Raw genomic sequence first — 25,592 nt, 5'->3', positions numbered from 1 at the left:
TGTCCTCAGAGGAGCTCACGATCTAATCTTACCATAGTCATAGTCTAATGTCCAACCGTATTAATATTATGTATTTATATAGCGCTGACATGTTTTGCAGCACTTTACATAGTACATAGTCATGTCACTGACTGTCTCTCATAATGTATTTTTTACTGTAGTCATTGGGCTTGATTCAGTAAGCAGTGCTAACCTAGTTAGCACGCCTAAAGACTTTGGGCTTGATAAGTAGGGTGCTAACTAGGTTAGCACCGTTTTGACAATAAGATTGTGCGCGCACAGCGCGTTGCACGCGAAGCGACGCACCACGATGCGACGATAACCTATAAGGTTGCATGGGGTGCGAACTTAACGTCGCACTATGCGACATAAAGGGGCATCGGATGCGCCATTATCGTCGCATCGCAGTGCGACATTTTGCATGCTGGACTTTGTGCGCGAGTTGATTTTATCACGCCTAAACTGAGTTTAGGCGTGAAGAGGGGCTTTTCACAAGCGTGCTAACAGTTAGCACTGCTTACTGAATCAAGCCCATTGTCTATTGTTCCTGTCATAGAACGATTGACCACAAGCCTGGGTGAATAAGGCGTGCTGTTTATAATAATTTCCAGGTGGAGGATGAGGCTGAAGGGGAAGTCTCCCTGGAGTACAAATTTAAAGATGAAATTGTGACGAACGATCTGCGTTTCCCACTCAACATACCGAAAGCTGAGAGGTAACTAGAGTTATATATAGAGATATCAGAAACCTCCTGAACTATCACTTCTGGTGTGGGATGTTATGCCTGTCTCCTTCCCACCCCCATCTACAGACTGGCAGAGATCTGATCTTCACATGTTCTGTCTATCTTCCCTCACCACCATCCACAGACTGGCAGAGCTCTGATCTCCTCATGTCCCGTATATCTTCTCTCACCATAATCCACAGACTGGCAGAGCTCTGACCTCCTCATATCCTGTCTATCTTCCCTCACCACCATCCACAGACTGGCAGAGCTCTGATCTCCTCATGTCCCGTATATCTTCTCTCACCACCATCCACAGACTGGCAGAGTTCTGATCTCCTCATGTCCCGTATATCTTCTCTCACCACCATACACAGACTAGCAGAGCTCTGACCTCCTCATGTCCTGTCTATCTTCTCTCACCACCATCCACAGACTGGCAGAGCTCTGATCTCCTCATGTCCTGTCTATCTTCCCTCACCACCATCCACAGACTGGCAGAGCTCTGATCTCCTCATGTCCCGTATATCTTCTCTCACCACCATCCACAGACTGGCAGAGCTCTGATCTCCTCATGTCCTGTCTATCTTCTCTCACCGCCATCCACAGACTGGCAGAGCCCTGATCTCCTCATGTCCTGTCTATCTTCTCTCACCACCATCCACAGACTGGCAGAGCTCTGACCTCCTCATGTCCCGTATATCTTCTCTAACCACCATCCACAGACTGGCAGAGCTCTGATCTCCTCAAGTCCTGTCTATCTTCTCTCGCCACCATCTACAGACTAACAAAATTGCAATCTTCTATATTATCTATCATGTTTTAGGCCCACCATCCACAGACTTGAAGACCTCTCATCTTCTTATGTCCTGTTCCCTCTCGCCACCATCCACATCCTGTGTATCTTCTCTCACCACCATCCACAGACTGGCAGAGCTCTGATCTCCTCATGTCCTGTCTATCTTCTCTCACCATCATCCACAGGCTGGCAGAGCTTGGTCTCTCGTGTCCTGTCTATCTTCTCTCACCACCATCCACAGACTGGCAGAGTTCTGACCTCCTCATGTCCTGTCTATCTTCTCTCGCCACCATCCACAGACTGGCAGAGCTCGGTCCCTCATGTCCTGTCTATCTTCTCTCACCACCATCCACAGACTGGCATAGCTCTGATCTCCTCATCTCCTGTCTACCTTCTCTCACCACCATCCACAGACTGGCAGAGCTCTGACCTCCTCATGTCCTGTCTATCTTCTTTCACCACCATCCACAGACTGGCAGAGCCTGGTCCCTCATGTCCTGTCTATCTTCTCTCATCATAATCCACAGACTGGCAGAGCTCTGAAGCTCTGATCTCCTCATGTCCTGTCTATCTTCTCTCACCCCCATCCACAGACTGGCAGAGCTCTGATCTCCTCATGTCCTGTCTATCTTCTCTCACCATCATCCACAGACTGGCAGAGCTCTGATCTCCTCATGTCCTGCCTATCTTCTCTCACCACCATCCACAGACTGGCAGAGCTCTGATCTCCTCATGTCCTGTCTATCTTCTCTCACCACCATCCACAGACTGGCAGAGCTCTGATCTCCTCATGTCCTGTCTATCTTCTCTCACCATAATCCACAGACTGGCAGAGCTCTGATCTCCTCATGTCCCGTATATCTTCTCTAACCACCATCCACAGACTGGCAGAGCTCTGATCTCCTCAAGTCCTGTCTATCTTCTCTCGCCACCATCTACAGACTAACAAAATTGCAATCTTCTATATTATCTATCATGTTTTAGGCCCACCATCCACAGACTTGAAGACCTCTCATCTTCTTATGTCCTGTTCCCTCTCGCCACCATCCACATCCTGTGTATCTTCTCTCACCACCATCCACAGACTGGCAGAGCTCTGATCTCCTCATGTCCTGTCTATCTTCTCTCACCATCATCCACAGGCTGGCAGAGCTTGGTCTCTCGTGTCCTGTCTATCTTCTCTCACCACCATCCACAGACTGGCAGAGTTCTGACCTCCTCATGTCCTGTCTATCTTCTCTTGCCACCATCCACAGACTGGCAGAGCTCGGTCCCTCATGTCCTGTCTATCTTCTCTCACCACCATCCACAGACTGGCATAGCTCTGATCTCCTCATCTCCTGTCTACCTTCTCTCACCACCATCCACAGACTGGCAGAGCTCTGACCTCCTCATGTCCTGTCTATCTTCTTTCACCACCATCCACAGACTGGCAGAGCTCTGATCTCCTCATGTCCTGTCTATCTTCTCTCACCACCATCCACAGACTGGCAGAGCTCTGATCTCCTCATGTCCTGTCTATCTTCTCTCACCACCATCCACAGACTGGCAGAGCTCTGATCTCCTCATGTCCTGTCTATCTTCTCTCACCCACCATCTACAGACTAACAAAATTGCAATCTTCTTTATTATCTATAATGTTTTAGGCCCACCATCCACAGACTTGAAGAACTCTGATCTCCTTATGTCCTGTCCTATTTCCTCTTACCACCATCCACGTCCGGTTCATCTTCTCTCATCACCGTTTACGGACTGGGAGAGTTTTGATGTCCTGTCTATCTTGTCTCACCAGCATCCACACACTGGCAAAGTTACATCCTTTGTATTATCTATCATGTTTTAGACCCACCATCCACAGATTGGCAGCCAAAGCTCTAATCTCTGAGCTGGAAAATGGAACAGAGGCCAAGTCAGAAGGGGTAAAGAAGAAGATCTTGGACACCAGTCTCCAGTCTGGAGTTGTCTCCTCCCTCACGGCCTATGTGGCTGTCAACAAGGACACCAAAACACCTGTGGAGAGTACAGCTGTGCGCAGAGACATCCCAGCTCCATGTATGTATTTTACCGCAGAATGGTCCTTTTCAGAGCTGTTTTTGTTCCATTTTTTTCTAATCACTAGACAGGCTCACTGTCTTCACCTACAGTTGTGACTATGGCAGATGTTTGTGCTCAACCACTCATATTTTTACATAACACAACATTCAGCAACTGCACAGCAATATTTTGGGCAATTCCCTAGCGTTTATTATTGTTTTTTGTTTATTTATATACATAGGACATATTTCAGGTTAATTTTTTTTCCAGGATTTGCTTATCTTTGAGCAATCAGCAACTGGCCAAAAAGCACCTGTCATGGAACCCAGGGCTTTGAGTCCATTTATTAATAAATCTGAAGGCAACCAGAGCACTGGGTTTTTTTTTTTAAGAAAAATGAACTACCCCATAAAGGAGGTTCGTAACGGCATGTGCCAGTGAGGTTTGGGGGAGTATCACTATTTGCCTATAGGTTGCTGCTCTACTTCAAAATCCATATGTTGCTGTTTGAATGGAGAAGATGGTGAATGTCACATGGGCTGGGGGCCAGAGGAGAAGCACTCTGTAGGCAAGTAATGATACTACAACCAACCCCTAATTGCACACGCAGTTACACACCTCCTTAATGGGGAGGTTTATTTTTTTATTTTTATTTTTTATAAAAAAAATTGATTTATGACTGTGCAGAGCTCTGACCTCCTCATATCCTGTCTATCTTCCCTCACCACCATACACAGACTGGCAGAGCTCTGATCTCCTCATGTCCCGTATATCTTCTCTCACCACCATCCACAGACTGGCAGAGTTCTGATCTCCTCATGTCCCGTATATCTTCTCTCACCACCATCCACAGACTGGCAGAGCTCTGACCTCCTCATGTCCTGTCTATCTTCCCTCACCACCATCCACAGACTGGCAGAGCTCTGATCTCCTCATGTCCCGTATATCTTCTCTCACCACCATCCACAGACTGGCAGAGCTCTGATCTCCTCATGTCCTGTCTATCTTCTCTCACCGCCATCCACAGACTGGCAGAGCCCTGATCTCCTCATGTCCTGTCTATCTTCTCTCACCACCATCCACAGACTGGCAGAGCTCTGATCTCCTCATGTCCTGTCTATCTTCTCTCACCACCATCCACAGACTGGCAGAGCTCTGACCTCCTCATGTCCTGTCTATCTTCTCTCACCTCCTTAATGGGGAGGTTTATTTTTTTATTTTTATTTTTTATAAAAAAAATTGATTTATGACTGTGAACTATCAGTCTCCAAGTCTACAATTTCTGACTCTGAGCTGGTTATTTGCCTGTTTGGGGTACAGCAAGTATACTTACAGATCACCAGCTCAGAAATTGACTAGTGTCACATGACGTCAGCTTGCCTAATTGCTGAATCCAAGCTCCTCCCACCAACCACAGCTGATTTTTCTGCAACTCATTTCAATCAGGGAAAAGCTTATGAACGGTGCATTTATTTCATCAGATGCCCTCTTTCCACGCACTTTTTACCAAAATGTAATTATCGACTGTTCCTATAAACGGGTCAATAAGGATGTTTTCATTCTTCGGCTACAAAAAAAGTAAAATCCAACTTTCAGATCAAATACATTTTCTGTTCCAATTGATCAAGTAATCGCTTTACATTTGATTTTCGCCATGCACTGCGCAGTTTCCTGTACAATTTGAATGTAAAAGTGAGTCAAAAGATTGCATCTGATGAAAAAATTGTACCATTAATAAGCACGAAATTATGATCTTTCACGTACTAAGATAAATGTCACATAGCATATGGCTGCCTTTCCTCACTGTTTCTTTTCCAGTTTATATCAACAGAGATAAAGGCACCTAAAAAGCCTTCATTTCTCTACATGTAAATGTCTCTGTTTGGCCTGTGAGTGGGTCCCGCCCCTTCCTCCTCCTCCCACCCCCTCCTCCTCCTCTCCTGTGAAGTAGGCTGGGTCACACGCGCTTCTGCTGAGCTTTCGCTCGGCGCCACCTTCAAACGCCAGCGTTTAGACCCTGGCTTTTGAAGGCTTTTGTGAAACCTCTAAGGCTAGTGGTTTGGGTCCCTACACTTGTTTCCCAGCATTTACCGTCTCTGAGAACAACATGTTACTTTTGAGACGAGACGTGATGCCGGGATCTACCGCTAGGCTTTTCTGAAAGCCTGCAAAAGCTTGTCCTGAACGCTCCCATTCACTTGAAAAATACAAGGCGGTAGATCCCAAAAACCGTCGCGTCTAAACGCCCTTGGTAAACCCAGGAAAGCGTCCGTGTCAACCAGCCCTAAGCTTTTAGGGCCTTTGTCCACTGCACAGCTGAATCGCAAAACCACAAATCGCTAGTGATTTTTTTTTTATATGTAAGATTCTTCATTTAAGAGTTTTTTTACAATAGAATAAAGAGAACAAGAAATCACACAAGGAGCTTGATTCACAAAGCCGCGCTGAGTCATAGCATGGTCGCACTAGTATTTTGTGCGCATTATAATGCGCGCAATGGTTTCCGCACGCAATTGCACATTTTTGCATGAAAAATTTGCGTTTGCGCATAAAAGTTTGCTATTGGGCGCGAAAACCGTTATGCGCGTTATAACGTGCGCAAAACGCTGGCGGCTTTGTAAATCAAGCCCAATGTGTCATGGCAAGACTTGAGAACAGCAAAGGTTAACCAGCAGTGTCAACCTAATTAATTTGCAGCACAAAGTAAAAAGGAAATACAAAGGAAGAGAATACCAGGTAAAAGTCTAAGGTAAAAGAACAAATATTTAGTAATAGGAGCTTTGTCACCAAGAATCCAATATCCACATGTCTGCCCCCATGTGGGCACCTTATAGACCTTGTTACCTGTCTCCATCTTGGAGATTGATAGTGTTTTGTAGGGGCCCGGGGCCCTGAGGGATCATACACCCAGACACAACCAAGAATCGAAGAGACATACTGTAAATCAGGGTCTAATGATCTATAGGGAAAGAATTTGTAGCCTGGGTAGGTTGGAAACGGAGAGAGGGCCTCCAAAAAAAGGATAGAAAAGAAAAACAAAGAGAATAAGGAAAGAGGAAGGAGAGAAAAGATACATGAGTAAAGTCTGGTTCACCAACAATGTCTAACGAAGAGAGGCCACACAATCTGCTCAGGCATACAAAGAGGGGTCTAGCCAGACCCTCCCAAGGGTGTAACTTCACTTTAAAAACGTCAGGGAGAACGCATCACCTGTCCAGAGGTTACAAGGTCCATTAAATTCTTAAAATTCTTCTAATTCAAACCAAGGCCTCCAAGTGGGCAGAGATGATTCCCGCCTGTTAAGGAGAAATCCTCCATCTGACCTATATGTTTAATTCCCTGAAGCCATTCAATAACCGTGGGGACATGGGTAGACTTCCAATGGCGAGCAATTATTAGTCTAACGCTAGTTTTTAAATCGCTAGGGTTGCTACTTTATCATAGAAATAATTAGATGTATTTTCCACCATAGTGATTCGATTTGTAAATTGCAAATTGCAATCTATTTCTGGAGCGATTTTTAAGAGTGGCAATGCAAATGAAAAATCGCAGTCGCATAACAAAATTAATGAAAAATAGCAGTCGCTGGCGTTTGTGATTGCAATTGCTAGTGGAAAAGGGCCCTTAATAGCTTTTGAAGGCTTTTAATGGCTTTCAGGAGAGCGTTGCGTTTTCTAAGCTTTTGGTGGCTTTTGCAGGACGTATAGGGAAAGGCTGGGCTTTTATGGGCTTTCACTGGCTTTTGCTGGCTTTCAGAAGCTGCAGGTTGCTTTTGAGACGAGATGCCGGGATCACTGCCAGGCTTTCATGAAAGCCTGCAAAAGCTCCCACTAAAGGCTCCCATTCACTTGCATGGGATGGCGGTAGATCCCTAAAAACGTAACTTTTAAAACGCCACGTTTATGCCAGCAAAACGTCTGTGTGAACCAGCCCTAATGGTATGCTCCAGGCTTTGGCTTCTTTGGCTGCTAGCAGGCCCTGACAGCTCAGTGAGGAGGAGGTGTGACAGCTCTGTGTCGCTCTAGACCCATCACTTCCCTCTCACTGGTAGCAGCCAGCGACCTCGTCTCAGGAAGCATCATCTCTGTCCTGAGCCCCGCCCACCAACGCTTGTATCATACATTTTTACCACTACTCTTTTCTGTAAGGCGGGAAAGCTTGGCTGAGGAGAAGGGTGGGGTCTCAGAGCAGTCTCCTCCCACCTGCCTCTCCCTCTCACAGCTACCTTTGCTGTACTGCCTACCATAACACCAACCAGACCAAATCCTGTGAACGCCAAATTGAAATATAATGGCAGTATAGAAGGAGGGGAGATGTTGCCAGAAGACACCCACCCCTCTCTGTCTGTGCCTGATGTCATGTTTAGTAAAGTTGTCCTGTTTTTGTTTCAGGATTATATATTTTCATGATATGGGCAATGCTCATCGAGCAAAATCCTCACTATGAAACATTCTGTGTTTTAGCATTCATGATGCGTTCTGGTGGTGCGATGCCTGCAGTGATTCAAGGGAGTAGTGCCCCCATGGCTATGAATAGGCCTATGTGCAGGAGGAGCGCTCCAAGCCCAGCCCATCGTAACGGTTAGTATCACCTACTGTGTGATGTACTTGATGTTACAGAATGTTATCCTGAGGAAAAAATAGAAAAGGTCTCATTTTCTGATCATGATACATATCCCAGTCACCCTGCTACATTACACAGAGCACAGCCCAGTCTCTGGTGGTCATTATACAGTGCAGAGCCCAGTCTCTGGTGGTCACTATACAGTGCAGAGCCCAGTCTCTGGTGGTCACTATACAATGCAGAGCCCAGTCTCTGGTGGTCACTATACAGCGCAGAGCCCAGTCTCTGGTGGTCACTATACAATGCAGAGCCCAGTCTCTGGTGGTCACTATACAATGCAGAGCCCTGTCTCTGGTGGTCACTATACAATGCAGAGCCCAGTCTCTGGTGGTCACTATACAGTGCAGAGCCCGGTCTCTGGTGGTCACTATACAATGCAGAGCCCGGTCTCTGGTGGTCACTATACAGTGCAGAGCCCGGTCTCTGGTGGTCACTATACAATGCAGAGCCCAGTCTCTGGTGGTCACTATACAGCGCAGAGCCCAGTCTCTGGTGGTCACTATACAATGCAGAGCCCAGTCTCTGGTGGTCACTATACAATGCAGAGCCCTGTCTCTGGTGGTCACTATACAATGCAGAGCCCTGTCTCTGGTGGTCACTATACAGTGCAGAGCCCGGTCTCTGGTGGTCACTATACAATGCAGAGCCCGGTCTCTGGTGGTCACTATACAGTGCAGAGCCCGGTCTCTGGTGGTCACTATACAATGCAGAGCCCTGTCTCTGGTGGTCACTATACAGTGCAGAGCCCAGTCTCTGGTGGTCACTATACAGTGCAGAGCCCAGTCTCTGGTGGTCACTATACAGTGCAGAGCCCAGTCTCTGGTGGTCACTATACAATGCAGAGCCCTGTCTCTGGTGGTCACTATACAATGCAGAGCCCTGTCTCTGGTGGTCACTATACAGTGCAGAGCCCGGTCTCTGGTGGTCACTATACAATGCAGAGCCCGGTCTCTGGTGGTCACTATACAGCACAGAGCCCAGTCTCTGGTGGTCACTATACAGCGCAGAGCCCGGTCTCTGGTGGTCACTATACAGCGCAGAGCCCGGTCTCTGGTGGTCACTATACAGCGCAGAGCCCGGTCTCTGGTGGTCACTATACAGCGCAGAGCCCGGTCACTGGTGGTCACTATACAGCGCAGAGCCCGGTCTCTGGTGGTCACTGTACAGCGCAGAGCCCGGTCTCTAGTGGTCACTATACAGTGCAGAGCCCGTTCTCTGGTAGTCACTATACAGTGCAGAGCCCGGTCTCTGGTGGTCACTATATAGTGCAGAGCCCGGTCACTGGTGGTCACTATATAGTGCAGAGCCCGGTCTCTGGTGGTCACTATACAGTGCAGAGCCCAGTCTCAGGTGGTCACTATACTGTGCAGAGCCCGATCACTGGTGGTCACTATACAGTGCAGAGCCGGTCTCTGGTGGTCACTATACAATGCAGAGCCCAGTCACTGGTGGTCACTATACAATGCAGAGCCCAGTCTCTGTTGGTCACTTTACAGTGCAGAGCCCGGTCACTGGTGGTCACTATACAATGCAGAGCCGAGTCTCTGGTGGTCACTATACAGTGCAGAGCCAAGTCTCTGGTGGTCACTATACAGTGCAGAGCCCAGTCACTGGTGGTCACTATACAATGCAGAGCCCAGTCTCTGGTGGTCACTATACAGTGCAGAGCCCAGTCTCTGGTGGTCACTATACAGTGCAGAGCCCAGTCTCTAGTGGTCACTATACAGTGCAGAGCCTGGTATCTGGTGGTCACTATACAGTGCAGAGCCTGGTCTCTGGTGGTCACTATACAGTGCAGAGCCTGGTCTCTGGTGGTCACTATACAGTGCAGAGCCCAGTCTCTGGTGGTCACTATACAGTGCAGAGCCCAGTTTCTGGTGGTCACTATACAGTGCAGAGCCTGGTCACTATACAATGCAGAGCCCGGTCACTGATGGTCACTATACAATGCAGAGCCCTGTCTCTGGTGGTCACTATATAGTGCAGAGCCCGGTCACTGGTGGTCACTATACAGTGCAGAGCCCAGTCTCTGGTGGTCACTATACAGTGCAGAGCCCGGTCTCTGGTGGTCACTATACAGTGCAGAGCCCGGTCTCTGGTGGTCCCTATACAGTGCAGAGCCCGGTCACTATACAATGCAGAGCCCGGTCACTGGTGGTCACTATACAATGCAGAGCCCTGTCTCTGGTGGTCACTATACAATGCAGAGCCCAGTCTCTGGTGGTCCCTATACAGTGCAGAGCCCGGTCACTATACAATGCAGAGCCCGGTCACTGGTGGTCACTATACAATGCAGAACCCTGTCTCTGGTGGTCACTATACAATGCAGAGCCCAGTCACTGGTGGTCACTATACAATGCAGAGCCCAGTCACTGGTGGTCACTATACATTGCAGAGCCCAGTCTCTGCTGGTCACTTTACAGTGCAGAGCACGGTCACTGGTGGTCACTATACAATGCAGAGCCCGGTCACTGGTGGTCACTATACAATGCAGAGCAGAGTCTCTGGTGGTCACTATACAGTGCAGAGCCAAGTCTCTGGTGGTCACTATACAATGCAGAGCCCAGTCACTGGTGGTCACTATACAATGCAGAGCCCTGTCTCTGGTGGTCACTATACAGTGCAGAGCCCTGTCTCTGGTGGTCACTATACAATGCAGAGCCCGGTCTCTGGTGGTCACTATACAGTGCAGATCCCATTCTCTGGTGGTCACTATACAGTGCAGAGCCCGGTCTCTAGTGGTCACTATACAGTGCAGAGCCCAGTCTCTAGTGGTCACTATACAGTGCAGAGCACAGTCTCTAGTGGTCACTATACAGTGCAGAGCCCAGTCTCTAGTGGTCACTATACAGTGCAGAGCCCGGTCTCTGGTGGTCACTATACAGTGCAGAGCCCGGTCTCTGGTGGTCACTATACAGTGCAGAGCCCGGTCACTATACAATGCAGAGCCCGGTCACTGGTGGTCACTATACAATGCAGAGCCCAGTCTCTGGTGGTCACTATACAATGCAGAGCCCAGTCTCTGGTGGTCACTATACAGTGCAGAGCCCAGTCTCTGGTGGTCACTATACAGTGCAGAGCCCAGTCTCTGATGGTCACTCTACAATGCAGAGCCCAGTTTCTGGTGGTCACTATACAGTGCAGAGCCCGGTCACTATACAATTCAGAGCCTGGTCACTGATGGTCACTATACAATGCAGAGCCCGGTCTCTGGTGGTCACTATACAATGCAGAGCCCAGTCTCTGGTGGTCACTATACAGTGCAGAGCCCATTCTCTGGTGGTCACTATACAGTGCAGAGCCTTGTCTCTGATGGTCACTATACAATGCAGAGCCCTGTCTCTGGTGGTCACTATACAGTGCAGAGCCCGGTCTCTGGTGGTCACTATACAATGCAGAGTCCAGTCACTGGTGGTCACTATACAGTGCAGAGCCCAGTCTCTGGTGGTCACTATACAGTGCAGAGCCCATTCTCTGGTGGTCACTATACAGTGCAGAGCCCAGTCTCTAGTGGTCACTATACAGTGCAGAGTCCGGTCTCTGGTGGTCACTATACAGTGCAGAGCCCGGTCTCTGGTGGTCACTATACAGTGCAGAGCCCAGTCTCTGATGGTCACTATACAGTGCAGAGCCCGGTCACTGGTGGTCACTATACAATGCAGAGCCCTTTCTCTGGTGGCCACTATACAATGCAGAGCCCAGTCTCTCGTGGTCACTATACAGTGCAGAGCCCAGTCTCTGATGGTCACTATACAATGCAGAGCCCAGTTTCTGGTGGTCACTATACAGTGCAGAGCCCAGTCACTGGTGGTCACTATACAATGCAGAGCCCAGTCTCTGGTGGTCACTATACAGTGCAGAGCCCTGTCACTATACAATGCAGAGCCCGGTCTCTGGTGGTCACTATACAATGCAGAGCTCTGTCTCTGGTGGTCACTATACAATGCAGAGCCCAGTCTCTGAAGGTTACTATACAGTGCAGAGCCCAGTCTCTGATGGTCACTATACAATGCAGAGCCCAGTTTCTGGTGGTCACTATACAGTGCAGAGCCCGGTCTCTGGTGGTCACTATACAGCGCAGAGCCCAGTCTCTGGTGGTCACTATACAGTGCAGAGCCCAGTCTCTAGTGGTCACTATACAGTGCAGAGTCCGGTCTCTGGTGGTCACTATACAGTGCAGAGCCCGGTCTCTGGTGGTCACTATACAGTGCAGAGCCCAGTCTCTGGTGGTCACTATACAGTGCAGAGCCCGGTCTCTGGTGGTCACTATACAATGCAGAGCCCAGTCTCTGGTGGTCACTATACAGTGCAGAGCCCAGTCTCTGATGGTCACTATACAGTGCAGAGCCCGGTCACTATACAATGCAGAGCCCGGTCACTGGTGGTCACTATACAATGCAGAGCCCGGTCTCTGGTGGTCACTATACAATGCAGAGCCCAGTCTCTGGTGGTCACTATACAATGCAGAGCCCAGTCTCTGATGGTCACTATACAATGCAGAGCCCAGTTTCTGGTGGTCACTATACAATGCAGAGCCCTGTCTCTGGTGGTCACTATACAATGCAGAGCCCAGTCTCTGGTGGTCACTATACAGTGCAGAGCCCAGTCTCTGATGGTCACTATACAATGCAGAGCCCGGTCTCTGGTGGTCACTATACAATGCAGAGCCCAGTCTCTGGTGGTCACTATACAATGCAGAGCCCAGTCTCTGATGGTCACTATACAATGCAGAGCCCAGTTTCTGGTGGTCACTATACAATGCAGAGCCCAGTCTCTGGTGGTCACTATACAATGCAGAGCCCAGTCTCTGATGGTCACTATACAATGCAGAGCCCAGTTTCTGGTGGTCACTATACAATGCAGAGCCCTGTCTCTGGTGGTCACTATACAATGCAGAGCCCAGTCTCTGATGGTCACTATACAATGCAGAGCCCAGTTTCTGGTGGTCACTATACAGTGCAGAGCCCAGTCTCTGGTGGTCACTATACAGCGCAGAGCCCGGTCTCTGGTGGTCACTATACAGTGCAGAGCCCGGTCTCTGGTGGTCACTATACAGTGCAGAGCCCGGTTACTATACAATGCAGAGCCCGGTCACTGGTGGTCACTATACAATGCAGAGCCCTGTCTCTGGTGGTCACTATACAATGCAGAGCCCGGTCTCTGGTGGTCACTATACAGCGCAGAGCGTGCAGAGCCCAGTCACTGGTGGTCACTATACAATGCAGAGCCCGGTCCCTGGTGGTCACTATACAGTGCAGAGCCCGGTCACTATACAGTGCAGAGCCCGGTCACTGGTGGTCACTATATAGTGCAGAGCCCGGTCTCTGGTGGTCACTATACAGTGCAGAGCCCGGTCTCTGGCGGTCACTATACAGTGCAGAGCCCGGTCTCTGGTGGTCACTGTACAGTGCAGAGCCCGGTCTCTGGTGGTCACTATACAGTGCAGAGCCCGGTCTCTGGTGGTCACTATACAGAGCAGAGCCCGGTCTCTGATGCTCACTATACAGAGCAGAGCCCGGTCTCTGGTGGTCACTATACAATGCAGAGCCCGGTCACTGGTGGTCACTATACAGTGCAGAGCCCGGTCACTGGTGGTCACTATACAGTGCAGAGCCCGGTCACTGGTGGTCACTATACAGTGCAGAGCCCGGTCACTGGTGGTCACTATACAGTGCAGAGCCCAGTCTCTGGTGGTCACTATACAATGCAGAGCCCTGTCTCTGGTGGTCTCTATACAGTACAGAGCCCAGTCTCTGGTGGTCACTATACAGTGCAGAGCCCAGTCTCTGGTGGTCACTATACAGTGCAGAGCCCAGTCTCTGGTGGTCACTATACAGTGCAGAGCCCAGTCTCTGGTGGTCACTATACAGTGCAGAGCCCAGTCTCTGGTGGTCACTATACAGTGCAGAGCCTAGTCTCTGGTGGTCACTATAAAATGCAGAGCCCAGTCTCTGGTGGTCACTATACAGTGCAGAGCCCAGTCTCTGGTGGTCACTATACAGTGCAGAGCCCGGTCTCTGGTGGTCACTATACAGTGCAGAGCCCGGTCTCTGGTGGTCACTATACAGTGCAGAGCCCAGTCTCTGGTGGTCACTATACAGTGCAGAGCCCAGTCTCTGGTGGTCACTATACAGTGCAGAGCCCGGTCTCTGGTGGTCACTATACAGTGCAGAGCCCGGTCTCTGGTGGTCACTATACAGTGCAGAGCCCGGTCTCTGGTGGTCACTGTACTGTGCAGAGCCCGGTCTCTGGTGGTCACTATACAGTGCAGAGCCCGGTCTCTGGTGGTCACTATACAGTGCAGAGCCCGGTCTCTGGTGGTCACTATACAATGCAGAGCCCTGTCTCTGGTGGTCACTATACAGTGCAGAGCCCGGTCTCTGGCGGTCACTATACAGTGCAGAGCCCGGTCACTGGCGGTCACTATACAGTGCAGAGCCCGGTCTCTGGCGGTCACTGTACAGTGCAGAGCCCGGTCACTGGCGGTCACTATACAGTGCAGAGCCCGGTCACTGGCGGTCACTATACAGTGCAGAGCCCGGTCTCTGGCGGTCACTGTACAGTGCAGAGCCCGGTCTCTGGTGGTCACTGTACAGTCCAGAGCCCGGTCTCTGGTGGTCACTGTACAGTGCAGAGCCCGGTCTCTGGTGGTCACTGTACAGTCCAGAGCCCGGTCTCTGGTGGTCACTGTACAGTGCAGAGCCCGGTCTCTGGTGGTCACTGTACAGAGCAGAGCCGGGTCTCTGGTGGTCACTATACAGTGCAGAGCCCGGTCACTGGTGGTCACTATACAGTTCAGAGCCCGGTCACTGGTGGTCACTATACAGTGCAGAGGCCGGTCTCTGGTGGTCACTATACAGTTCAGAGCCCGGTCACTGGTGGTCACTATACAGTGCAGAGCCCGGTCACTGGTGGTCACTATACAGTGCAGAGCCCGGTCTCTGGTGGTCACTATACAGTTCAGAGCCCGGTCACTGGTGGTCACTATACAGTGCAGAGCCCGGTCTCTGGTGGTCACTATACAGTGCAGAGCCCGGTCTCTGGTGGTCACTATACACTGCAGAGCCCGGTCTCTGGTGGTCACTATACAGTGCAGAGCCCAGTCACTGGTGGTCACTATACAATGCAGAGCCCAGTCTCTGGTGGTCAGTATACAATGCAGAGCCCAGTCTCTGGTGGTCAGTATACAATGCAGAGCCCAGTCTCTGGTGGTCAGTATACAATGCAGAGCCCAGTCTCTGGTGGTCAGTATACAATGCAGAGCCCAGTCAGTCTCTGGTGGTCACTATACAGTGCAGAGCCCGGTCTCTGATGAGGAAAAATGAAGAAATGTATCAAAGTTGAAAATAAAAGGACATGATAGGTAGAAATGTTGTGTACATCTTTTGCAGTTACCATAAAAACCTCAGTAAGTTGCAGAATGATTTTCTTATCTTGGATTGTTTTCTGTTTTTCGGTAGCAAAGCACAACGTTTGTCATTTATTTGCTTCTGCAGAGAGCTCTGACAGCTTTGATGATGACTATGATGATGAGGAATGCTATGATGGTAAGAAATTGTTACTTTCTGCTCAATATATCATGTTTGCTCCCCATGTTGTTTGGCTGGTCACTGATGGTGTCAGATTAGACTGCACAGCAATACTCACCTCTTACATGTGCACCGGAGCTGCTGAACCGTCAACTTGAAATGTTGCTTCCAGCTGATTTCCCCAATCCAGAACTCTGCTCTCTGTCCACTTCCTGTGACTGTAGTTCTCTACTCAACCCACCTGCTTTGTCCTTAAAGCAGACCTGAGCTCTTGCACAGAACAGAAAGAAAATAGAAATGCACCCTGTATTTATTTAGAGAGTATGAACTGTCTAATGCTGCCTCATCTGTGTCTAATCACAAGTTGTAATTTGATCTCTCAGCTGTGTCAGCTCAGGAGTCTTAGCAGAGCTGCTAAGATGTAAACACAGAATGTTAACCCTCTGTCTGCTTCCATGGAAGCAGGAAGTAGACACACTGCAGATTTATTGCAGGACTTGAATTAGCTGTGACAAAGAAATGTTTTTCTTTATAGGTTAATATGCTCTTGCCTATGCTGTGCCCCAGTTTGTAGAAACAGGTTGCCATATACCAAGTTCTACAGTGACCAGATTTTTCTTGGCTCAACCTGGGACGGAGGGGGGGGGGGGGGGGGGGGTGCTAGTGCAGTGCCAAAAAAACGGGCGTGTCCATGGCCATGGTGAAAAAATGGGCGTGCCCATAACATGGTGTGGGTGGAGCGAACTGTAATGTAACTCTGAGGCAGTGGGCCAGAGTTTCCTCTCAAAACACAGGTAAACAATGTTCCCCAAACACACAAGAAAGCAGTGTTCCCACAATGATGTGGTGAAATGGGAGATTTGCATCATGGATGTCAGTCCATGACATGACTGTGTACTCTGTAAAGTGATGGAAAAGATGCAAGTGCTACATAAATACATAATAATGATATGGCGAGACATTAGACTTTGACTATGGCTGGGATTAGATTGTTAACTCTGCCAAGGACATGACTATGTACTCTGTAAAGTGCTGCGTTAGATGCCAGTGCTATATAAGTACATAATAATGTCGTAGGACATTAGACTATGACTATGGTAGGATTAGATTGTGCGTGAAATCTGCTGATGCTACAATACAGTGGTGGCTCCAGAATTTTTTTTTAGGGGGTGCAATGCAGGTGCTGGACCAATTTCCGGGGGAGTTGACGACCTGCGGCGCACGAAGCGCGCCGCGGCAAAAAATGGGCGTGGCTACAGCCTGCGGTGCGGTGAAAAAATGGGCGTGGTCATGACCGGATGAGGGCGGGGCTAACTGTAATTTAACCTTCTTAGCGGTAACCCCGTGTCACGGGGTAAGCCGCCGGAGGGTGCCGCTCAGGCCCTGCTGGGCCGATTTACATAATTTTTTTTTTGCTGGACGCAGCTAGCACTTTGCTAGTTGCGCCAGCACACTGATCGCCCGCCGCTATCCGTTGCGGCGCGCGGGCCCCCCCCCCAGACCCCGTGCGCTGCCTGGCCAATCAGTGCCAGGCAGCGCCGAGGGGTGGATCGGGACTCCCAATGACGTCGCTGACGTCATCCCGCCCCGTCGCCATGGCGACGGGGGAAGCCCTCCAGGAAATCCCGTTCTTTGAACGGGATTTCCTGATCGGAGATCGCCGAAGGCGATTGAAGCGGGCGGGGGGATGCCGCTGAGCAGCGGCTATCATGTAGCGAGCCCTGGGCTCGCTACATGATTTAAAAAAAAACTGCTGCGCTGCCCCCTGGCGGAATTTTTCATACCGCCAGGGGGATTAAAGTTAACCCAGGGTGAGAGTGATATGGTGGCTGCCATATTTATTTCCTTTTAAACAATTCTAGTTGCCTGGCAGCCCTGCTGATCTATTTGGCTGTAGTAGTGAACTGAATTACACCAGAAACAAGCATGCAGCTAATCTTGTCAGTTCTGACAATATTGTCAGAAACCCCTGACCTGCTGCATGCTTGTTCAGGGTCTATGGTTGAAAGAATTAGAGGCAGAGGACCAACACGGCAGCCAGGCAGCTGGTATTACTTAAAAAGAGATAAATATGGCAGCCTCAATATTATTCTCACCTCGGGTTCCCTTTAAGGCCTCTTGCACACTGCAAACGATTCAGATTCCGCTTTTTAATCAGTTTTTACCTCCGATTCAGATTCAGATTTGCAGTGTGCAAGGGGCAAACTGCAAATCTGAATCTGAATCGGAAGTAAAAACAGATTAAAAAGCGGAATCTGAATCTGAATTGCTTGCAGTGTGCAAGAGGCCTTAAAGTGCAACGCAAAGACAGAGGGCCCAAGTTTTGGTGACCCTTTCCCCAGAAAATTCACAGAATTGTGCAGGTTTTCTCAAGAAAATACACGTAATGTGAGCAGATTTGAACAAAAAACATGTTCAATAACCCCAATATGCACAATCGATAGCAGATATGACCCCAATATGCACAATCGGTAGCAGAAATGACCCCAATATGCACAATCGGTAGCAGAAATGACCCCAATATGCACAATCCGTAGCAGATATGACCCCAATATGCACAATCGATAGCAGATATGGCCCCAATATGCACAATCGGTAGCAGATATGCCCCCAATATGCACAATCGGTAGCAGATATGATCCCAATATGCACAATCGGTAGCAGATATGACCCCAATATGCACAATCGGTACCAGATATGACCCCAATATGCACAAACGGTAGCAGATATGACCCCAATATGCACAATCGGTAGCAGAAATGACCCCAATATGCACAATCGGTAGCAGAAATGACCCCAATATGCACAATCCGTAGCAGATATGACCCCAATATGCACAATCCGTAGCAGATATGACCCCAATATGCACAATCGGTAGCAGAAATGACCCCATTATGCACAATCGGTAGCAGAAATGACCCCAATATGCACAATCGGTAGCAGAAATGACCCCAATATGCACAATCGGTAGCAGAAATGACCCCAATATGCACAATCGGTAGCAGATATGACCCCAATATGCACAATCCGTAGCAGATATGACCCAAATATGCACAATCGGTAGCAGATATGCCCCCAATATGCACAATCGGTAGCAGATATGCCCTCAATATGCACAATCGGTAGCAGATATGACCCCAATATGCACAATCGGTAGCAGATATGACCCCAATATGCACAATCGGTAGCAGATATGACCCCAATATGAACAATCAGTAGCAGATATGACCTCAATATGCACAATCGGTAGCAGAAATGACTCCAATATGCACAATTGGTGGCAGAAATGACCCCAATATGCACAATCGGTAGCAGAAATGACCCCAATATGCACAATCCGTAGCAGATATGACCCCAATATGCACAATCGGTAGCAGATATGACCCCAATATGCACAATTAGTAGCAGATATGGCCCCAATATGCACAATCCGTCCTCAACAGTTTTGACCACAATCAGCACCACCTGAAAAAGAAAAGAAAAACCCATTTACTCACCTACAGCCAGAAGACCTTCTTTCCCGACCTCCTGTCCCGACCTCCTTGTGGCGCGCAGCGCCCGCGCGCCCACGATCCTCTTCCTTCCCGACGTCACGAGACTTCCTGCCTGCATGCTGAGAGCAGGGCTACGCCATGCACTGCAGACTCGAAGTCTGCAGAACAGGGCTTCGGGCGGCAATCTTACCGTAGCCCTGCCTGCTGCTCCAGGCTGCCGCTGTGTGAACTGACTTGGCGTCTTTTAGACGCCTAAAGTCAGTTCACTCCAGGGGGTGCTTTGGGGGTGCTTGGACAATTCTAGGGGGTGCTTGAGCACCCCCTTGCACCCCTCTGGCGCCGCCCCTGCTAAAGTATTAGCATACCATTAAATAATGTTGAGCCCCCAAAATGCCAAATGCTGCAACTATAACCCCAAAGCAAATGCAGTCTCTATGGCCATCAAATAATAACTGCAGCAACCTCTGACAAATGAAATGCAACTACCTTTTCCTCTGACACATGAAATGCAGCAGAAAACGATTACTCTGACTCCGTAAACAGTAAATGAGGCAAACATTACCTCATGTGGCCACAGAGTCTCATGGCTGGGACACCCGGTGGCCAAAAGTGGGACATAACCTGGGACACATTGCAGCCCGGGACGGGACCCTGAACCTGGGACGTGTCCCAGGTAAAATGGGACGTCTGGTCAGGCTACCTATACCCAAGAGTATTAAGCAGTGGTGCTCACCGAGAGGTTGTGATCACGAGTTACTGTGATTCCACGACCATTTTTCAGCTATCTGCCACGGGTTTTCGTCGTCGTGGACCAATTTTCATTCACTAAAATCCGCTTCGGCAGACCGTGAATGCGTACATTCGAATGCATTCACGCTCGTGAAAACGGCGCAGAAGTCGTGGTTAGGTCGTGAATAGTGGAAGTAGGCAGAAGTGACTTCCCTGGCGCCAATCAGAGGCCCCCAGCCAGGCCCTAGCAACCAATCACAGGAGGGGAGGCTATGCCCCTGCATATAAAGTGGCGGCCATGATGGAAAAGCTCCGTCCTTGCTAGACTGTGGTACTGAGAGGATTATCTCCAGGCCATTGTAGCTTCAGCAAGCGCGTTATGTGTGTGAAAACCCAGCGTTTTTACTCCTAACAGTGCTCTTATACAACACTTGTATTCAGTTAGCTAGACAGTGAGTCATTGCTGTAGTTAGTTATAGTCAGTGTAGTCAGAGTGTACTGGTGATTACTGGTTAGTGTGTGTAGTGCAGGCAGGCAGGCAGGTTCAGAGTGCTCACTTGTATTCAGCTAGCCAGTCTTACACTTTAGCTACTACTTACAGACAGTCACACTGCCACTGCCAGTGCTGGTCATTCATTAAGTTTTGTGAATAACATTGTGTACTGTGCTCACTGGTATTAATCATCTCATTTGGCAGTGATACCCTTCACTTAGGTTGTACTCTGCTCACTGGTATTAATCATCTCATTTGGCAGTGATACCCTTCACTTCGGTTCTACTGTGCGCACTGCTCACTGGTATTAATCATCTCATTTGGCAGTGATACCCTTCACTGGTATTAATCATCTCATTTGGCAGTGTTACCCTTCACTTAGGTTCTACTGTGCTCACTGCTCACTGGTACATACGTACTGGAACATACTGATGGAAGAAGCTCAGGACATACTGGGGACTGATATGGCAGAGATTGATCTCGGGCCACAATCACAACTGTTATTGGACGATGTTGATGAAGAGGGGTCTGTGTCTGGGGATGTAGGAGCGGAAGAGGAAGCGGGGGAGTCAGAGGAAGAGCTTGATTATGATGATGATGATGACGTTGCGGACCGTCCGTATGTGCAGCCTGAGTCTGGGGAAGAATGGCCGGAGCAGGATGATGAGTCACCTAGGCCTAGGCAAGGATATCGCCATATGTCAGGCAGTGGCAGGTGCAGCAGTGGGCGTGGAGGAAGTAGACAGGACATTGCTTCAGCCAGCACCACCACCATGCAACCCCCAACTAGCACAGATTGTTCCGCTGCACCCTTTGCTAGCGGTAGTGAACAGGGCCACAGTAAATTGAAGTCACCGGTATGGAACTATTTTGAGGTGTTAAGCCAGGACAAAAAATATGCGGTGTGTAAGTTATGTAGCAAAAAAATTAAGCCGTGGGAAAAATATGTCCAAAATGGGTACCTCATCCCTCCAGGGCCACCTGAAGAGCCGCCACTGCCATCAGTTTGAGGATTTCAAGAGGAGGCAGGCACTGCAAGCAGGAGGTGCTAAGAGCACAAGGCCCACCACCACAACAGCATTATCCCTCCCTCAGGGTCATGAATCACCCGCCGCAGCAGCAGTAGTAGCACGCAAGCGCTATTCCACCTCGGCTACTCAGGACACAGACATTGGGGCTGGCAGCCAGTCGTCTCTTTCCTCTGTCTCCCCTGCATCCCATCGTTGTCAGACCCTGCTGGGCGACGCCTTTCATGGTCTAACCAAGCCTCTGCCTCCAAGCCACCGGTGGATCCGGAAACTAAATGGCTTGCTGGCCTGGGCCATGGCATCACAGCTCCTTCCCTACTCCCTGGTGCAGGAGGGGAGCGACATGCGGACACTGCTCCAATTTGGCATCCCCGAGTGGCAAATCCCCAGTCGCCACTATTTTAGCAGGAACGCCATCCCAGCACTCCACAAGTTTGTGGTGGAAAACGTGGCCCATTCGCTCAACTACTCTGTGGGCAAGCGGACTCGTGGAGTACCATGGACTCGTGGAGTAACCTATTTGGGACAGGTCACTACCTGTCCTTTACGGCCCACTGGGTGACACTGGTGGAAGGGAGGGAGGACAAGAGCGCAGCAGCCTAGTTTGTGGTGCCACCATGCGGGATCAGGGGGGATACAGCAGGCTCCTCTCATCCCACTCCCTCAACACCTGCAAAACAAGCCCGCCTCAGCAGCAGCAAAATTGGTGACCCTGGGGAAGGAGAGGCTTACGTCCGCCAACGTCCTGGCCGCCCTCAGGAAGCAGGAGCGGAGGTGGCTGACCCCCAGAGGCCTGGACGTGGGGTATGTGGCAGCCGATAACGGGGCCAACCTGGTGGCCGCAGTATATCAGGGAAACCTCCAGCACATCCCCTGCTGGCCCACGTGCTGAATCTTGTGGTGCAGCGCTTCCTGCGCACCTACCAGGGGATGAATGACCTGCTGCAAGATGTCCGGGAGGTGGTACGCTTTTTCTGCCTTTCATGCACTCCTGTCCACCTTACAGCAGCAATATGAAAAGCCACACCACCTGATTATTGATATGCCAACTCGCTGGAATTCAACTCTGGCTATGTTGGAGCGGCTGTGTCAGCACAGGCTGGCTGTTAGGGCCTACATGTTAGACTCAAGTGTCCCCAGCAAACAGCAAGTCCCCATGATTACTGCCACTCAGTGGACACTGATGCAGCAAATATGCCTGGTGCTGAATCCCTTCCTGGAGGCAAGCAAGATGGTCAGCGAGGAGCGGGACTCTCTGTGTCAGTGGGTGCCCATGGTTTGTCTGCTGGAGCAGGCAATGGGCAATTTAATTTATCATGGGGAGGAAGCCCTGAAGCAGCTGGAAAAGGACTAGATGGCAGCACAGGAGGGCTCAGAGGTAGTGGAGGAGGTCCCTAACCTGAATGCTGAGGAGGAGGAGCAGAGCGCAGCAGGCATTGCACGGGGATGGCAGCTTGGGGAGGACGACACGGCACAGGAAGAGGACAGGCATGTGATATGGGACGACGTGGACGATGTAGATCTTGCTGCCAAGGCCCACTTGTTTCCCATGGGTGTGCGCATGTTGCGCTGCCATCGCAGGGACCCCCGGGTGATCCAGATGCATTCAAGGGAGGACATCTGGATCACCTTGATGCTGGACCCACGTCTGAAGGGGGAAGCTGGGAGAGTTAATGACGCCATCCACCACCGAGCAACGCACAAAGGAGTTGCAGGAGGCCCTTGTGCGCAGACTACTGGAAGCATTCCCCCAGCCTTCCACCCCCACTGTAACTGCTCTGCCATCGCCACCAGCAGCACAACAACTACCACCAGCAGCAGCAACTGACGCCCCGGAGATCTGAAGAGCCTAAGCAAGAGCCTGTATGCAGTGCAGCAGCCCACAGCAGAGGTGCCAGCCACAGCATCCACCTCCAACCAGCACCAGCAGTGAATAACCAGCATGGTGGCTGACTACATGGGGTCATTCAGCAGGCTCAATGACACCGACAGCCCCGTGGACCCCTTGGAGTACTGGGTCAAGAGACTGGACATCTGGAGGGAGCTTGCCCATTACACCCTGGAACTCCTGTCCTGCCACCCTTCCAGTGTCCTCTCCGAGAGATGCTTCAGTGCGGCCGTTGGCGTGGTCACCGAGAAGCGCTCTTGGCTCTCCCACGCCAATGTGGACAAACTCACCTTCCTGAAAATCAACCAGGCTTGGGTGGAAGGTGAGTTCCTCCTGGTCCCTATTGTCAGACACAGGTGGACATGAAGTAGCTGCTGCAATGTGTTAACCATGCCTGCCTTTGAACTGACCGGCCGCTTTGTCCTCCTGACTCAGTCGCTACTACTACTACTCTGCGTTCACTCTGCCCGGGTCACGGGACGCATTTAATTTTTGGGGCAGTACTATTACACTGTGTTACTACTACCTGTGAGCTGCCATGGTCCTTCTGTGCTGCCGAACTTACCATCCGCTTTGTCCTCCACTACCTGTGAGTTGCCATGGTCCTTCTGTGCTGCTAAACTGACCGGCCGCTTTGTCCTCCTGACTCAGTCGCTACTAGTACTACTCTGCGTTCCCTCTGCCCGGGTCACCGGGCGCATCTAATGTTTGGGGCAGCACTATTACACTGTGGTACTACTACCAGTGAGTTGCCATGGTCTTTCTGTGCTGCTGAACTGACGGCCGCTTTGTCCTCCTGACTCAGTCGCTACTAGTAATACTCTGCGTTCACTCTGCCCGGGTCACCAGGCGCATGTAATGTTTGGGGCAGCACTATTACACTGTGGTAGTACTACCAGTGAGTTGCCATAGTCCTTCTGTGCTGCTGAACTGACCGGCCGCTTTGTCCTCCTGACTCAGTCGCTACTAAAGTCTGCGTTCACACTGCCCGGGTCCACTGACAACTCTGCTGTTATGTCATTGCTATTCGCTGCAAAAAAAACCCCAACAAATTATAAAAACCTCTCTGGGCCTTTTTGGAGTCAGCCACTCATCCTCCTCCAGTGGTACCATCACTGCCAAGTGCCATTGGGACTCACCTTCACCTCTGTGATTGCTTAACATGTATTTCCCTGTTTAAAACCACTTATTACCAATTAATAGCCCCATTTAAAGTGTTGATTTCACTTTAAAATCCATTTTCTCAAAAAAATAATAATAATATTTTTGGAATGTTTTATGTTGAAGTTGTAGCCCCTTATCACCTGGATAATCCATGCAATTTGGGGGATTGTAGCATGTATGGGGGCTGTGCTATTAACGTTAAAAGAAAATCTGGATCCGGCCGTGATTGCGTCATTCACGGCCGAAAATCCGCGTCGTACCGTGGACGCGTATCGAAATCCGGATCCAATGACGCCAGAGGCGGATTTTTTTTGGCCAACGGCGGTGGTTGCCGAATTTGTGGATCGGGACATCCGAGCACCACTGGTATTAAGTTGCCAGTTACAATCTGCGTATAAGAATTAAGGGTAGAAGACCGAGAGCCCAATATGGTGTAGTATGTTTTAAGGGGGTGTATTATGACGTGTAAGTATTATACTCACAAACCAGGGTTGCCTCCAAAGCAACCACTGTTCAGGCAGGTGGGGAGAACAAGCCTGTCCCCACTCAGGAATAAGATGTCACTCTCTGTGGACAGGAGGAAGTTGTAGGGTAGAACACCCTTCCACCAAGGGTGGACTTCTAGATGCGCAGAGGTGTACAGAGGTGCCGGTAGGATAAAAGTCAATAAAAAGTTTAAAATCGTTTTGGTTGCGGTGGTGGACCTGCCAACCTTAAACAGACATAAGTACTGTCGAAATTCAGAAAATATACAATTTATTCAATTACTCCCAATGAAAAGTCGCAACGCGTTTCACGGGCAAGGACCCGCTTCCTCAGGCAATAAAAAACAGGAGCAATACACAGCATGTAGTCTAGGAGTTGCTTGGCACCTCTGCCAAGCAACTCCTAGACTACATGCTGTGTATTGCTCCTGTTTTTTATTGCCTGAGGAAGCGGGTCCTTGCCCGTGAAACGCGTTGCGACTTTTCATTGGGAGTAATTGAATAAATTGTATATTTTCTGAATTTCGACAGTACTTATGTCTGTTTAAGGTTGGCAGGTCCACCACCGCAACCAAAACGATTTTAAACTTTTTATTGACTTT

The 25,592-nt window shown here is 49.8% G+C and overlaps 1 protein-coding gene across 4 annotated transcripts in view; it reads left to right on the top strand.

The window, feature by feature from the left end:
- LOC137532258 (von Willebrand factor A domain-containing protein 5A-like) overlaps positions 1-25,592 on the top strand; it is a 176,233-nt gene that overhangs the window by 66,004 nt on the left and 84,637 nt on the right. For 3 of the 4 annotated variants that reach the window (XM_068252585.1, XM_068252565.1, XM_068252594.1), the window contains 4 exons: positions 612-715; positions 3,367-3,575; positions 8,021-8,137; positions 15,641-15,727. In XM_068252585.1, coding sequence (XP_068108686.1) covers positions 612-715; positions 3,367-3,575; positions 8,021-8,137; positions 15,641-15,727 — 517 coding nt within the window. The remainder of the gene's footprint in view (positions 1-611; positions 716-3,366; positions 3,576-8,020; positions 8,138-15,640; positions 15,728-25,592) is intronic. The other variant, XM_068252575.1, reaches the window with a different exon arrangement.

Source organism: Hyperolius riggenbachi, chromosome 1 (assembly GCF_040937935.1).
Source record: "Hyperolius riggenbachi isolate aHypRig1 chromosome 1, aHypRig1.pri, whole genome shotgun sequence".
NCBI lineage: Eukaryota > Metazoa > Chordata > Amphibia > Anura > Hyperoliidae > Hyperolius > Hyperolius riggenbachi.
Note: the sequence above shows the minus strand (reverse complement) of the source record. Positions and strands in the feature narration are given on the sequence as shown.